The sequence below is a fragment of the Eublepharis macularius genome, chromosome 2 (genome assembly GCF_028583425.1).
Source record: "Eublepharis macularius isolate TG4126 chromosome 2, MPM_Emac_v1.0, whole genome shotgun sequence".
Taxonomy (NCBI): Eukaryota; Metazoa; Chordata; class Lepidosauria; order Squamata; family Eublepharidae; genus Eublepharis; species Eublepharis macularius.
The window spans coordinates 29,898,761-29,916,629 of NC_072791.1; the positions used below are offsets into that span (position 1 = coordinate 29,898,761).

General features: G+C 38.4%; 1 protein-coding gene across 1 annotated transcript in view; it reads left to right on the plus strand.

The window, feature by feature from the left end:
* The first annotated feature begins 14,341 nt into the window (after positions 1-14,341).
* The window catches only part of DICER1 (dicer 1, ribonuclease III), a 40,781-nt gene continuing 37,253 nt past the window's right edge, over positions 14,342-17,869 (plus strand). Inside the window, exons 1-3 of the mRNA XM_054970968.1 lie at positions 14,342-14,517; positions 15,365-15,527; positions 15,994-16,124. Coding sequence (XP_054826943.1) covers positions 14,374-14,517; positions 15,365-15,527; positions 15,994-16,124 — 438 coding nt within the window. The 5' untranslated portion in view covers positions 14,342-14,373. The remainder of the gene's footprint in view (positions 14,518-15,364; positions 15,528-15,993; positions 16,125-17,869) is intronic.

Here is a 17,869-nt window from a genome sequence, read left to right on the forward strand (position 1 = left end):
ATCAGTACCTCTGAGATGTGATAGAAGGAATAAAATTTAGCAATTTATTCAGTATCCATAAGAGTATCATACGTGTTATTGGACAGTGTGCTATGACCAACGTAATGCTTACAAAATTAAGGAGATACCAAGATCACATTTCCCTGATACCCTGTCCTTGTCATGTACAAGTCCTTTCCTTGTCATATACAAGAACTACACAGTATAGAAAAACAAAAATGATACGCATCCTGCTCAAAATTTTTCTTCCATATATTATAGAACATTTCCAGATACGCTGCATAAAGAGAACGTGCTGGTGACTGGTTTTGCATTAGAGAAGAAGAGTAGCTTACTTGCTGTAGTAATTGGTGTTGCTGCTGTGTGGCGTTGTTCTGGCAAGTTGTGTGTGCCTTTGACCATCAGACAGAAAGGGCTGGCAGACTGCTGCAACAGGCCTTTTGTCCAGAGGAGAGCACCAACACTATTTGCATGCTAATGCTGGGTAAGCTTGCTGTTTTGTACTAGAACTTGGCTGAGTGTTTGGCATGAAGCCTAACCCGGCAGCCTGTTAGTTTAGGAACTCAAAAGGCCTGCTGCATTGAAGATGGCAGTCTGTATTTCAGATGTCTGCTGGTTAAAGGCCAGTAAGACTTCTCTGTTCAGGTCAGTGTTCTGAAGGTAATATTTATATTTTGTATATCTTTTGTGTCAAGTGTAGATTTTAAAAATTCAGTTCAGTGAAACTTTACTCAGTGATGGTGGCTTGCTTCTTCTACGTAGCATGAGAGCACTTTACTAGATACACAGTTGCACAAACCTATAGAAAATTGCATGTTGCAAATAGGAACCTGAATCTGGGAAGGAGAGGAATAAGTCTTACCAAAACATTCTCTCTGTCACAACCTTGGAATCAAGTGACAGTCTATATAGCAGCAGGTGTACATGTAGGATGTAGATGATGGCTGGGTTATATCTACTAATATGGTTATTGCTACTTGGCAGAAAGTCTGAGCAGGGCAACAGGTGGGGCTACAGTGGTTTTGCTTTAGTGATAGCTCTTGCTGGACAAGCCAGCTGCTTTCACCTTCTTCGTGATCTTCTCCATGTTAAGATAAATTTCTTAAAATTTGGTCTCTGTACCTTGAGCTATGAAATGTTTTTGGGCAAAAAAATCCAGAATCATATAGCCATGTTAGTTTGTAGCAATAAAATTGAGTCCAATGGCACTTTAGAGACTAACAGAAATTGGACTCCTCTTTTATTTTGCTTTGAAAAAAATGTTCCTCATTCTTTTTAGAGGACATTTGCAAAGCATTATCTCAGTTTCAAAGCAACTCCTTTAAAGCCCTTCACAGCCTAGGACCTGTGTAACTGAGGTCACCAGGTATCTCACATGTAGTGGTCTCCTCTGTTCAGGAGATCCAGTCAGCTACATCCCATGTGTTCTCCTTCTCAACAGCTGCACCCCCACTTTGGAACAGCCTGCCAGATATGGTACAGAAAGCTCCTACATTCTTTTTGTTCTGTTAATGGTGCAAAATGGAATTACTTTGACATGCCTTGAAACAACTAAAGAATGTCTTTGGAAGCTGGTAGTAACATGTTGTGTTTTTAACTTGATTGATTTTAATCATGTGCTTAACTAAGTTTTTAATTTTGTATGTTATATTTTGTAAGCCACTTTGGGCATTGTGGAAATGCAGGATATAAATAGCTTAAAAATAACAACTATGAGTATAGAGCAGCCTGTATCACTATCACATGGGGATGGGATTTCTGCTTCAAGGGTGTTGATACTTTCTGCTTAGTCTTTTGGCATAAAGGTTGTGATAGACTGGGTGGCAACAGAGGCTGTCAACAAGACTGCATAGATCTTTTGTATGATACTTTGTCCCATTCTCCGCGATAACCATACATACCCCTGAACATGAGTTGAAATTGACCCAATATTTCTCACAGTATTTTTTTTCAGTGCCTGTGGGTGAACTCTGGCTTTGCTGTTTGTTATATGAGCTGTTTTTATTTTCTATTCACCCAAACTATTTTATTTTTCAATATGGTATATACAAATTAAATTCAAAGCCCATTAACATTTACTCTTACAGTGCAACCCTAAACAGAGTTACTCCAGTCTTAGCTCATTTATTTCAATGGGCTAAGACTGGAGTAACTGTTTAGGATTGCACTGTTAGTGTCAAGCATTTTTTACTAATTTTTTTTTTACATTTGTAATGTTTTTTTTTACAAATAACAGTTGTGTATGCCACTTTCTATAAAATGGATTCCTATCACTATCCTGTGGCATAATGAATAATAAATTTCTTTAGGATTTTTTTTTAGAGTAGCTGAAAATTTAATGGAGCTCAGTTAACTTTACCAGATAAAATAGAAAATAAGCTGATCTTTTATACACTCACTGTCTGTATCCTTGGCCAAAAAGGATATATGGTGATTAGATTTTGAAGGGCCATGTGCAGTTGTTTCAGAGCTAAATATTAAAATACAGGAAAGCAGACTGCCATATGACATAGTTGGGTTTTATTAGACTTTGTTAAAATGTGATTTCTTTCTATTGCCTTCTAGGTTACTTACATTTGAAGCAAAATTACAGACTTGGAAACTCTGGAAAAGCTCAATATCAGGGTTCAAGGAAGTAAAAATGCTCTGAAATATTCCTAAGGTATGATCCTAAGTTTTGAGTGTTACTTGAATAGCATTTTCATTTTAGACTCAGTTTGCTTTTAATTGTTTTAGCTTTTAAAAATGATAATCAGAATGCTACTTTTTCTGAATGGTTCAGAGAGGAATATTCAGATTTTATACATGTATTTGGAAACTTGACCCCCGTTTTAGAGCCCAGTGTCATTGTCTAGCTGTATATTTCTAGTAAGGATAATCATTTAAAATACTGTTCTGTATATCATTCTGTTTTTAGGAAATGAGTCTATGCAACTTCCAGAGTGACTCGCACATTCATATGTATATGAATACATATCATCTTGATATGTATTCATATAAATGCTCTTGTTTATTGTGATGTCTGAATGTGGGCTATGCAAGTTACAATTTGTAACCACAGTCTGATTAAACTCTGGTTTAGTAGGATGTCTGAAAGTAAGCTGCCAAATAAACTGTGCTTTATTGATGAGTGCTAAGTGGGGATTCTGAACCTTGGTTTGTACTGGTTTGCTGTGGCATAGTGTTAATTGTGGTTTGTTGTGATGTGTGAATGCACCCCCCTCCCCTCAGATTTGGTTGTCGATAGTGCTTTCTCAAGCTTCTCTGAAGCTTCAGCAACTTCTTCTTTTTTTTAAGAATTTTTTATTGGGTGAGTAAAGATTAATATTACAGATTTTCAATTGAAACCCTCATTTCCATATTCTCCCACCCTTTCCCTCCCTCTTAATCTAAGACTTCCAACAGTTTTCCAACCTGCTGTCTAAACCTACTACTTATATCTCCTTTTCTATTCTTAACTATCTTAATACGCTACTGAGATAGATAATATATATTGAATTAAGCAAAACCTAACATCAAACTATCAATTACATTATATTTCTAACTTATCTCCTCTCTTCTTTTGTAAAGATCAGTATCTCTTCCTTTCTGTAAGCTTAATAGTTATCTAACAACCATAATTCTCCCTTTACGTCCCACTTCTTTTCCAAATACTGTTTTAACTTCCCCCAGTCATTAAAAAATTCTTCTGGATTCTGTTCTCTCATCTTTCTCGTCATTTTATCCATTTCTGCCATGTACAGCAATTTTTGTATCCAATTTTCAATAGATGGTACTTCTTGCATCTTCCATTTCTGAGCATATAAAATTCTTGCCGCTGTTGTCATATAGAATAATAAAGTTCTTTATTGCCTGGGAATCTCTTCTAATTTCAAATTTAACAACAGTAGTTCTGGGTTCTTATTTATTGGGATTTGTAAAATTTCAGTCATAACTTCTGTAATATCTCCCCAGAACTGCTTTGCTACCTCACAAGTCCACCACATATGATATAATGAACCTTCATGGTTTTTACATTTCCAACACTTGTCTGACATTTTGTTGTTCCCATATGCTATTTTCTTCGGCGTTAGGTACCATCTATATATCATCTTACAGACATTTTCTTTGATATTGGTACAAGTCTATATCTTCAGTGTATTTTTCCACAAGTGTTCCCATGCCTCCATTGTTATGTCTGTATTGCAATGTATAGCCCATTTCACCATCTGGACTTTAACAGTTTCGTCTTCTGTATACCATTTTAACAAAATCTTGTAAACTTTAGAAATCATTTTCTTGCCTTCTTGTAGTATACTTTCTTCCAATTCAGAATTTTTCCATTTAAATCCCGATTTTGAACGATCCATGTCATATAGGCCTTTAATATGTCTGTATTGGAACCATCCATAGTGGGAGGATAGTTCATCTCCTGTTTTAAGCTTAATCATATTTTGCTCCATTTTCAACACCTCCTTATATGGCAAACATTCCTCTCTGTTGTAAATTGTTCTCGGGTCAATAACTTCCAATGGCACCACCCACGTCGGGATACCTTCATCTAAATATTTTTTATATTTTTGCCAGACCGTGTATAGGCTTCGTGTAATGTAATGATGCAGAAACATAGAGTCCGCTTTGATTTTATCATACCATAAGTACGCATGCCAACCAAAGAGTTTCTTGTATCCTTCAAGTGTTAAGAGTTTAGGATTTTCTAACAGCATCCATTCCCTGAGCCACACCAGACATATTGCTTCATGGTATAGTCTTTTATTTGGTCATTGTAGTCCCCCTCTTTCTTTCATCTTCACTCGGGGCTTCTTCCCTGCCCATACAAAGTCCGATATCTTCCTTTGCAACTTGTCAAATTGTTTATTGTCTCTTATTATTAGCATTGTTTGCAGTAAAAACATAATCCGTGGTAATACATTCATTTTAATTACTGCTATTCTTCCCAGCCAAAGCTTCAGCAACTTCTAAGAGGAAATTTTTAAAAATAATGGGACAAAAAAATCTCATACTGTTTGTTCAGTTTTATTCACATAACTTTAATTCAGTTTGAGAATATATATAATAAAAATTGCTGTTTTTAAAGCTGCAGTAGTGTCAAAAGGAGTCCGCAACTTAACTACTGCCATACCTTCCTTGCCATATCCCAGGAGTAATTAAGCAAATGAGTGCATGACCTGCCCACAAGCATGTATCTGTTCCCAAATGTCATTTCTCTTCTAAGACTAAAATAAGTTAGGAAATCTGGGGAAATGGCAAAATGGGAAGTGGAGTGAGGAAAGAGAAACAAGAGTTTAAATGATTGTAACTTGTTTTAGAGTACAGTTTAAGAAATACAGTAAAATGGCTGACCAAGAAGGGGGAAGATGGCTGACAGTTGCCAAAGGAATGGTAATGGCTATAAAATATCTCCTTTATTTGAATTTTTTAAAAGTTTAGGAATTCAATGAAGACAGAAAGGGGGAGGGATGACCTGCTTGTGCTCGACTTTCCTGTCCTACTCGTGATAATGTTTGTCCGTGGCAGGTGACTGTCCTGCCACAGGAATCCATCCACAGTCCTATCCCTCCTTCTGGTTTTTGGAAGTGCTGTGGTGAGAGAGTGGGAAGTGTCATGCTGCAGATCACACTGCAAATTGCCTCCTTTAATTAAAGTGACTGCAGTAGCAACTTTAAAGGAGGCAGTCAACAGTTCCTGCACAATCCTTTCTGAACTCCTTGACTAGCATCCCCCGCCCCCCCCCCCATGGATTTCATAGTGAAGAGTTATTTATTTATAGGGAAATGCTACTCTTTGAGAGAACTTTGCATTCCTCAAAATCATACCTTCTGCAGTGTAATTAGTGATGATTAATTCTGTATAGTGTATTATAATTCTGTAATACTATATCCACATTTTTCCTTTTTTGTTTCTTGAGTTGAGGAAGAATGGGGAAAATACATATTTACCTTTTCTAATGGGTTAAAAGTTCCACTTTTGTAAGGAGGAATGAAGTCTTGATTCTCCCTGTTTTAAGTTTGGATATAACAATTAATTGTTTTAATTCTACTCAATCACTAACTGGCTAGTTTTCTTTATTGATTTTTTGATAGAGAGATCTAAAACGCTTATGAGTCAGTACAGTTGAGTGGTATATCCTTCTTATCCCCCCTGCATACACTGTTGCATACCTTTGCCTTTGAAATGCCCTCCCCCTTGAGGCTCATCTGGTACCTTTACGTTTGGTGCCAAACCAAAACCTTTCTTTTTAGCTAGGCTTGTATCTGAGATGTTTAAACTTTTAAAAATGGTTTTATGATCTGCTTCTAGGCCATAGGCCTGTCTGAATATCATTTTAGGCTGTTTTTAAAAGGCAAGTTTTTAATTTTTTTTAGTAAAGATTTTATTTTTAAAAAGATATAACAATAAAAGTGCATAGAAACTTATACAAGCACTACATTTGAATTTAGATTAAACTAATAGATATATTCAGAATATATAACAGCACAGCTAAATTATATAATAGCTCTCATGCCCTCTCCTTGGTTGCTTATACCGAAACTTTAATGTCAATAATTTTTAATCAGTCATTTCTCCTGTTTTATCTTTGTAACATAATTTCCTTAATTATCTTAGTTTTAACTGAAACAATCAAAGAAATCTTTCCATTTTTTCCAGAATTCCTCCGTTGTGCACATAGGAAGTTAATTTAGCCATTGATGCTTATTCATACATCTTGTCTATCCACTCTGGCATGTCAGGGCACAAATCTGTTTTCCATTTCACTGCATATAGTACTCTTGCAGCTGTCACCATGTACTGGAAACGATCTCCCTGTTCTTTTGTAACATTCGGTAAAATGTTTAGTAGCATATTTTTCAGGTTTAACTCAAACATGTGCTTGAGAATCTTCTGCATCTCTTCATGTATCTTTATCCAATATCTTCGTGCTTTCTTACATGTCCACCACATGTGATAAAATGTTGCATCCATGCATTTACATTTCCAACACTATCCATTATAGTCCTTACTAGAGATGGGCACGGAACGGAAAAAACCTGAACCGCTTGGTTCGTGGTTCGTTCATTTTCACGGAACATGAACCACGAACTTCTGAACCACAACTGGTTCCCGAACCAGTTTGAGGTTCGTCTAAACCCAGGACAGTCCCCTTCACGCTCAGAGAGCCCAAACTCGCAGGGAGTTTTCAGTAGGCTCTCCTCCACCCCCTGTCCCTGCCCACCTGCAGACAGTAGAGCTACCTGTGCAGTTGTGAGTCAGTGGGCAGCCCCCAAAACCACCACCACCCAGACACTGTCCCCAGCTGAAAAGGGGCTCAAAATAAAATAAAACCGTGTGTGCGCTGATGGTGTGCGTGCGCACAGCAAGAGCGAGCTGCACTAGAGAAGCATGCAAGTGGGGAGCATGATGGTGTGTGCAGCGGAGACAGTTGAGCAACCCCGTGCAGATGTGAGTCAGCATACCAGAAACACGAGCCCAGTGGCACTGGCTGGAGAGGTGCTCCAAATAAAAGTGAAGGGCACTGGAGGAGTGTGCAGAAAAGAGGGCAGACTTCACTGCACCACACAAGTTCACACAGAGAGCAAACAGCCCCGTGCGGATGTGAGTCAGCGCACCAGAGGCGCAAGCCCCCCAAAACACTACCGAGTCAGTGACGCAGGCTGTAGAGGCACTCCAAATAAGTTGCCTTATAAATTCTAACCCCACTCCCCTTTTCCTGGTTGGATTGGCCAGAAATGGGAGCTCTCTACTTGGCAAGGACAGCTGCCAATCAAGCTTGGAAGCCTCAGATTGGGGGCAACCTAAGGACTGCAACCGTTGCCTGGGTGATAGAGTGAATGGTGCCAAAGTGTCTGGCTTCCCAGAAAAGCAGAAATGGAACAGTAGGTAAATTCGTTTGTTCTGTAAAAACGTGGAGTCACGGAACACGTTTCTTTGCAAACGAACCAGCTGTTCTGTTCGGAATTTTGTTCCGTGTTTTGTTTCGTGCCCATCTCTAGTCCTTACTAATTCTCGCAATGTCTTTGGGGGTAATATAACATCTAAAGAACATTTATACTAGTTATCTCTTAACAACTGACAATCTGTAAATTTAATATCTTTATTCACTAGATCTTCCCATTGATTCATGGAGATGGTTTCTCCGAATTTTTTCATCCATTTTAACATACAGATTTTAACTTGCTCCATTTCTGTGTGGTATTGCAGTAAAATTTTATAAATTTTCCCTAATAAATGCTTCAGGTCACCACTTATTAATAATTTGAATTCTATTTTTTCTGTTAAACTGCCACCTTCTTTGAGAGTTTGTTCTTTAAACCCAGATACTCTTTGGTGATACATCAACCACAGGATATTTTCCCCTTGAGCTTGAATTTCTTGCCAAGTTTTCTCAGTTTCTTGCGTGTCTATCATAGATTCATAGCTGAAATGATCAGTTCTGTTTCTGGTGGCAGCGTTACAGTGAGTGTTTATTGGCGACTTCAGTGGAGAGATTGGTGGGCTCAATCTATTTCTGCATTGAAACCATATTTTAAATAGTCCATCTCTTAGTATGTGGACCCCGTCCTGCTTTGGAATGGATTTTATTGATTTCTTAAGCCATAAATAATTATGAATGCCGTCTTTAGCATCCATTGTCTCCAATTTGAGGTGTTTTCTGCTTCTTCTTAATGTTTTTATGTATTTAAAATGTTTTTAATCATTTTATTGTAATGTTTTATCTTAGGAAGTGCCTTAGGTTGGTCTCTGGTGAGGGAGCATGTAAATTTTCTAAATAAATTTGTAGGAGTTTCCTGTGGCTAACTCCTTCTCCATGTCCTGTTAACTGCTGTCTGTAAAGCTTTGCACACAGAAGGCTTCACATGTAATAATGTATGTAAGGGACCAAATGCTTTGGACTTCTCAATTTATTTCGTATTGAATTAATAATCTTTAAAAGTATCAATTAACATTGTAATAAGCAATGTCATGTCAATCAGTACTTGGTAGGTTTTGACTGAAAGAATGGGTTGTATATCCAATATACTGTAAATAGAGCTCTGCTCATGGAATGAAACTTCCCTGCCTTCTCCCTCTTGATACAGCCCATTTAAGGAGCATGGGGCCCCTGGGAGCAGTGCTGGCCACAGTGGGGGGGGGAGGGTCTGCATCAGTGAGGGGCACACACACACGCACACAGCCCAAAGTGCTCTTCTGCTGTCAGAAAATAAGTGTTGCATACAACCCATTGTAACTGAGTATTTTTTAAGCTTCGTTTTCTTCTTTAACAAAACTTTCCTTATTTGAGCAGGAGCCTGGCAGTGATGTGATTAACTTAGAAGCAGATATAATGGTGTCAAAATGCAGTTCCGAGAACATGCACACAGAGGTCACAGAAATTAATACAGTAAGTCTGTGGTACTTAATGGGGGGCCTGAAATGCATACCTGGCATTTCTTTAAGGTCAGTCATTTCTAAGAGAACTTTGGATCCCATTCTGTGTCAATTTGTTTTCTCTTTTTGTGATTAAAAACATGATAGTTTAGTGGGTTTTGTGCATCCATCTACTGTTACTGTATATTCTTACTAGAAGGGCTAGGAATTGCTAATAATACAAAAAGAATGTTTTTTAAGAAAAAAATTGAGTGATTTGAGTACTATAATTTTGTATCTTTTTATGTAGCATATTGTGCTTATTAAACATTTTGATAGTTATGAAATATAATTGAAAATTTAAAAGTGTGTTTACAAAGTTTATATTCTGTCTAAAATAATAGAGGACAAGCTAAGCAGGAAAATATCATGAGGAAAATATCATGAGGAAAATATTTTAAACATATTCTTAGAAGTAAGCAGCATTGAAAGTGTGGAGCAAAATTTATTTCTTCCTGCTGGAGAAGGAAGCTTTGCATGGTTCTCAAGAGGTCACACACTCTCTAGAGACCGATGTACTTCAGGGATTCCCCAAATTTCACAAAGACTGCTTAATCCCTTTTATTCCCAAATAAGTACTAAATCAGTTCATTCTGTGTGTCTGTGGTTTGATGTGTTTTTAGAGTTGGCAGGTTAGTCCCTTCCTTCCCTCCTCCTCACCAGCAGATGGGATCAGATGGCTTCACTGGTGTGATGGAGGCCACAATTCATATTCACATGATCCTTCATGAATTTATTTTAAAACTAAAATTTCAGGGTTTTGTGTTCTCTTGTGCCCATTCTTCCTTGCTGATGATGCTATTTTGAGCTCCCAAAATTCTTAGGAACTTCAGGATGAGTTTCAGATTTCTTAATATTGTAGTTTGTTAGAAAGGATTTTAGAATTCCAGATGTTAGCAAATACTGTATTTCTTACTAAAATGAGTACTTAAATTGTTACCGAGACATGTTATGGTTTACTTGAGTAATGTATGGATCAGAATACATACAATCTACTCTTTACACAGTGAGAACATCACTTGGGGGAGTTATGGTTGCAACCACTGATTAAATCTACTGTCTCAGTGGCAGCAAATGGAACGCAACTTATCACAGTGTTTCCAGAACGGGAAAGATGGCATGTGCGTAAAGGAGAGATACCTGGAGTTATTTCTCTGAAATATAAGAAGACACCATTAAAGGTTATCTCTGTATTGCAAAGCTAAGGTACAGAAATAGTACTGGATCAAAGCTAAGCCATTTGAGGCTAAAACATTCCTGCAGGTTCAAAGGAAAAAAGAAGTTTAAAAACAAACAGTGGCTGCATCTGTTTCAGACAGTTCAAAAAAATTCAGTTCAAAATGTGCTAGAAAAGGATTGTTGAGCAACATAATCACTATACATTTGGAAAAGAGCAAGAGTTCAGTAGCACCTATAAGACGAACAAAATTAGTGGTAGGGTAAGAGCTTTCGTGAGCCACAGCTCACTTCTTCAGAGCTGTGGCTCACAAAAGCTCATACTCTTCCTCTAATTTGGTTAGTCTTATAGGTGCTACTGGACGTTTGCTCCTTTCCACTGCTACAGACAGACGAACAGGGCTCCCCATCTTGATCTATTACTATACATTTTTTACTGGTTAAATGTCACTGGGTATACAGGCTTTTGTGCATTGATTTCTGTAGAGCTTGAGTACCTTGTGCCTGTCAGATTGTAACCTTGTAACCGGTAAAGAGCAGTACAGATGGTGAGATGATGTCTCTCTGTGGAAAAATCGCAAACTGTGGCTTCCACTATTGACCTTTAGAAAACATTATTAGTGGAAAGCCACATGACTGTTGATTAGCAAAAATTTGTTGCCACAAAAGCCCTTGAAAGAAAAGAAATGCTTCTTCAGACTTAGTAGCACCCTGTAATCCAGTTATGCAAAAACATACTGGAATTCCTAATATGACATGTCTGAAAGATCCAAGGAGCAGAGATGGGCAATAACGGCTGTGCTTTCTGATAGCTGTGTTACAGCACAATGCTTCAGCTGCAAGTTGAACACTGGCAACTGACAAAAGCATATTGTGCCACTATTTTCCACTTTAAAATGTGCCATAACTACTATGTCTGCTGAAGAGTGAGTTTTGATTTCAAGCAGTTACCTATTTTGCAATAGTTTTCTCCAGCCTCCTCTCAGAAGTAACAAAAGTGTGTGTGTGTGGGGGGGGGGGGGGGAAATGATACCAAAAAAGCGTGAAGAAAATACGGGAGGAAATGATCTAGTAAAGCACTTTTCAGGGATCTTTGCCGTTCATCAGAATTCAGTCCTATGAGAGTGGCAAAAAGTTAATGCACAGCGTTTTCCAAGGCTTGGAAAACTGCCAAAGTGTTACCTGTGCAAATAATCTGTGCCAGCAATCACCTGCACATGGGCACTTAAATGTCCATTTTCCTTGAGAAAAATCTATCACACAGCTGATAATATCTAAGAATATGTACGTGGGCTGGGCAGTTTGTGAGCTGTAAATGTTCAAACATGTATATTTTTAAACAAAATTTACATTGCTACAGGCGAAGCTCCTTCAAACCTTGGCAATTGCTCTAAAAGCAGTGCCAGTTGCTCTTGTCTTATTTTATATATTTTATTATTTATTTTATTTATTTCAAATTTGTATTCCACCCTCCCCGCAAGCGGGCTCAGGACAGTTAACAACATATTAAAAATACAATTAAAAATTCATGTTCATTAAAAACAACACATTTAAAAGAGGATAGTGGACAGCCTTCACAGGGAGGGTTAAGATTTATACACCCCATTTTTCCAGGCTGGCGGAGGCCCAGCCTCAGCCATATGCCTGGCAGAACAACTCTTGTCTTGCAGGCCTGGCAAAAAGATAATAGGTCCTGTTGGGCCTTGATTTCATCAGACAGAGTGTTCCACCAGGTGGGAGCCAGGACCGAAAAGGCCCTGGCTGTAGTTGAGGCTAGGCGGGCCTCCTTGGGGCCAGGGACCACCAACAGCTGTTTGTCCCCTGATCGGAGTGTCCTCTAGGGAATATATGGGGAGAGACGGTCTCGTACATACGCTGGTCCCAGTCCGCACAGGGCCTTATAGGTCAATACCAGAACCTTAAATCTGATCCAGTACTCCACTGGCAACCAATGCAGCACGCGTAAAAATGGTGTTATATGTGCCTTATTTGGCACTCTCATAATAACATGCACCACTGCATTTTGTACCAGCTGTAATCTCCGGGTCAGGCTCAAGGGCAGCCCTGCATAGAGCGAGTTACAGTAATCTAGCTTAGAGATGACCGTTGCTTGGATCACTGTAGTTAAGTCACGGGTTGACAGGTAAGGGACAAGTTGCCTGGTCTGCCACAGATGGAAAAAATAGGGCCAGACAACCACTGTGACCTGTGCCTCCATTTTCAGGGAGGCGTCCAAGATCACCCCCAGGCTCTTAACCCTCGGAACTGGCTTCTAGGCTCAATTCAAGGTCATGATCATCACATACACAGCCCCTCATGGCCTTGCCCCTTTATATCTGTGTGACTGCCTCTCCCTCATGCTCTGTCATGGCAGCTTTTCTCATCTGGACAGGGCCTTCTGCAGATAACGCCTGCAGATGGGCAAAATCAACAGCTGCCTGCACACATACTTTCTCTGTGGTAGCCTCACCTTATGAAATGGTCTGCCTGAGGAGATCAGGATAGCTCCCACTCCCCACAAACGATGCAAGACTGAAATATTGGAGGCTTTCTACCCAGATTATAGGGCTGTGTCGTAAGAAGTAGCCCAGAGAGATAATTGGTAGGAACAGGAACTGTAAGTTTCTCTTACAGTTTCTCTTTAGGATACTGCAGACATGTGCTTACTAGGCAATTTCCACATTGCTGAACGTACCTTGTAAATTAGTTATGCTTGGGTTCAGAAAGATTTCATCTTTATGCATTTTTTTCAAATTTTCTGCTACCATACCCTATTGTACCTCTTTCACTGAATGTCTAACTGTTGTTCATTACTATACTTTGCTCAGTAACTGGCCTAGCTGTTGATGATATTGTATTTTCACTTGCCCTATGTAATCTGCCTTGGATCTTAGGAAGAAAGGCAGGCTATACATTAATAATAATAAGGGACAAGGCTGACAGGAATCCCACCCCTCAGACACTCTTGTCCTCAGATGCGCCTTTTCTGAACTTAGTTGAACAGTTCCGATACAAATGTACTAAGATGCTTCATGGGAATCTGTATTTTAATTCTTTCAGTGTGCCACTAATAGTGCAATATTGTGATGGATTTTTAGGTTTTAATCTTTATTGAAAAAGATTTGAACCAGTATTAAGGCTTTCTCTTTACAGAGATAATATTATGGCTCATATATTATGTATTTGTGTGTATATAGCTCAAAAATTATGTATTTGCTCAATTTGTTTTCAGTTTAAAAACAACAAAGCATTAGACTTTATGATGAGACTTGAAGTGAATATGTTTGTGGCAAAGGATTTATGTATTTTGAATTCTGTAATGGTTAGCAGTACTACTGGTATGGGCCTGTACTGTCAAAATGCGACCTGCAATCCAAACCTGGCTAACTGTTCCTTTTTGGAGGGGGCTGTTTGATCACAGCTTCTATTCTCCATTTCTTTTTCACCTATGAATTTCCCATTTCAGACTTTATGGCTAAAGGTCATGTTGCTGTTAACCATTGTTAGTGCTATCCAGGGTTCCATTTTAACTAGACTGTGAAACCAGCTATTAAGGTTACTAGGAGAAGGGTTATGAGAACTCACATTTGAGAGGGAAGAAGTTGGAGGAAGGGAGAAGAGTCTGTGATTCCACTATCCCTTAACCAGTTTAAATATTTTCACATTGTTCTATAGATATGAATAATCAATTTTTTGGTTAGTGTATGACATTAATGCTTTTCCTCCTCGTTCTAGTAAGCTGTGCTGGAACAAAAATGCTATGACAGAAACACTGGACGAATGAATGAATGAATGAAAAGCCCTGCTTTGCAGTCCCTCAGCATGGCAGGACTACAGCTGATGACCCCCGCTTCCTCGCCAATGGGTCCTTTTTTTGGACTACCATGGCAACAAGAAGCAATTCATGACAACATATACACGCCAAGAAAATATCAGGTACAGAAACAATACTAATATTTCTATCTATAAAGCAAAATTAAGTCTAGCTGCTTATTGGAGACTGGCCAAGAGGCTAGTGCCCATGTTTTAGCCATTCATTTCTTTTAGAGTGTTTCTTTACTGTGGTTCATTCCTCTGCTAATGCCACAGGAATTTATCATCACCAGCTGTTGTTGAAGTTGACAACATTGGCTTTAGAGTAGTGAAATTTCTTACCAGAGTTGTGATAAGATTGTCACATTACAAATTATGACCGAAGGTTTTGACTGTAGTGCTCATAATCATAGTGCTTGACCCCACAGAGTATAACTCCAAACAAAACTTTCCGTAGTGCATACTCCAAGAACTTCTGGCATGCTACACTGCATTTTAAGTGGTTTTGGCAGATTGGAATGTCACTTAGGAAGACTGAAATTGCACAACTTCTTACTACCACAGAGCTCTGAATAATAATACTTTTAGGCATGGTTGTGGCAGAACATTAGCTGCTCACATTATAACTCTTCAAAACATAGTTCCTGTGAGCTCATTAATTCAAAAAAGTTACGTTTGAATAGTCTTTCTAGGGACAAAGTTCCTGCTTGCAGGATCATCCCTTGGAAACTGCATGGTATAATTGATCATAATATTAGAGCTATCTCAATGCTCACAATAATTATTCCAATAATTGGCCCTTTGAATGTGTTTCTAAACAAAAGAAGGCAGTTTTTAAGTATTTCATTAGCCTAAGTGACATCTGTGACTTTGATGGTGTTTTATTGATTCATCAGTAGTCTGTCTAGATACATTTTTAGGGATTTTTAACATAAACATTAATTTTAAAATACATCATTTGCCAATACAGGTTGAACTGCTGGAAGCAGCTCTGGATCACAATACAATAGTCTGTTTAAACACTGGCTCAGGGAAGACTTTTATTGCAGTACTACTCATTAAAGAACTGTCCTATCAGATCAGGGGAGACTTCAACAAAAATGGAAAGAGAACAGTATTTTTGGTCAACTCTGGTAAGAGAGTAATGTAACCTTTTATAAAGGGCATAACACATCTGAGAAAATGTTCCAATACTTGTATAAAATTAGGGGACTGTGAAGATTCATTCTTTTTTTTTATGGCCATTTAACCAGTCATATAACACAGTTATACTAAAAATGAAAATTCAAAGCATACAACAGAACAAAGAATTGTGAAGATGAAGTGACTGCCTCTTTTTTCATTCATTTTGCCAATAAAAGCTCATATTCTGCTGTCTGTTAAGATTATTTCTTGCATGGGGCTGTCTCTCATATTTGAGTGAAATATATGGTTGTCATGTACAATTCTATCTTCTTGATGATGTGCATATTCAAGAAGCAAAACATAACCAAACTTGCCATATTATTATTTTAGTTAAGATTATTATAGTTAGTATGCGAACCCAACAGTACGTTTCAAAAATTATTTTATTGCTGAAACTCCGTCTCTTCCTTAAAGCAAATCAAGTTGCTCAGCAAGTGTCAACTGTTAGAACTCATTCAGATCTCAAGGTGGGAGAGTATTCAAGTTCAGAATTAACTGAATCATGGACAAAAGAGAAATGGAACCAAGAATTTGCTAAATACCAGGTAAGAAATATTAAGCCCCTCTATAATTATTACCATAAGTGTCTAAAACAAGACAGTGCCAAAGTTTTAAGTTCTGATTTCTAGGAAATAGGTAATGCTGCGGATCCAGGAAAGCGTGTGGAAAAACCCAAGTGTGCAAAAATAGCGTTTTATTTTGTTTTTACACAGCAGCTTTCCTATGCTCAGTGGTGCAGTTATAGTAATCTAGGTCCTGAGATTAAATCAGGTGCTGCTTCTGACTCCCCTTTTCCCGCTGTTTAAATGAAAATCAGCTATTGCCAACTTTCACTGTTTTAATGTATTGTCGAAGGCTTTCACGGCCGGAGAACAATGGTTGTTGTGGGTTTTCCGGGCTGTATTGCCGTGGTCTTGGCATTGTAGTTCCTGACGTTTCGCCAGCAGCTGTGGCTGGCATCTTCAGAGGTGTAGCACCAAAAGACAGAGATCTCTCAGTGTCACAGTGTGGAAAAGATGTAGGTCATGACCTACATCTTTTCCACACTGTGACACTGAGAGATCTCTGTCTTTTGGTGCTACACCTCTGAAGATGCCAGCCACAGCTGCTGGCGAAACGTCAGGAACTACAATGCCAAGACCACGGCAATACAGCCCGGAAAACCCACAACAACCATCTTTCACTGTTTTGTCTTTTCCCTGGGTTTGGAACTAAAATCATTGTAAAGTATGTTTTCCCCCCATGTTGGAATTGTTCAGTGATTTTGTTTTATTTTGCTATTACTTTTGATAATAACTAGTAGTTCATACTCCTTCAGGTTTTTAGTTGGAGTAGCAGGAATACATTCACCTGGAGAAGCATGAGAGAAGTTTAGTTAAGCTGCTCATTTGTACTGCAGCTGAATGATGTCTAAGCAGCATAACAGCTGCATTAAAATCTTGTGGTTTTCTGGTGAAAGTCTCTTGAGTTACATGGATCATGTTTTGATGCCTCAAAGAGATGATGATGATGAAGAATGGAGCCTTGAGAGAAAGCAAAGTAGTAATTATTTTAGAAAAAGCACATGATGTGCATTCTTTTAAAATTATTTCTGTAGGTGTGTTTGCTACATTCTTTGAAAGGAACACTGATTTTGTATAATTATTTCATTTACTTTTACTTAAGGTTATCTTTATATCAATTCATTTGTTTAATCTTTGGGTAGAACAACTCTTCAGACTTAACTGTTATTCCTCCTCTTCAGAGATTCCTCAGAATTGTAATTTGATGAATGTGCTAAAAATATGGTACTTCAGTTTCCGGCAGGAAGGACTTATACCTAATACTATTATACCCTACACCTAATACTATGTACGGTGCAAAAACAAGCTTTAAAATGCTGCATTAAGGCAGCTTTGTGGTGCTGTATCAGTGGAACGAATCACTTGTGATAGTGCAGCCATATTATGGAAGTCAGAGCTGGGCAGTGAAGTGTCATGGCTGAGAAAGAAATAGGAACAGCGTCAAACACAGTTCCTTCTACATCAACTGAAGTGTAGCCCAAGCTCAATTCTTCACTGCTAGATACATGTCACGCTGCAAAATTCCTACCAAAATATAAGACATCTACTAGGAAGTGCTCTATATATTCTCTACCAAAGTGCTCTGCTTTGGTAATATTTGTATGGGGAAAAGATAGCATGGAGCTATCTATGTGACTAAATAAAAACATTGTGGATGGTAGACTGGCTATTGGCGAGATGCCGAGGAGAGACAGCAACATGATGGGTGCCATCCATGAATAGTGTTA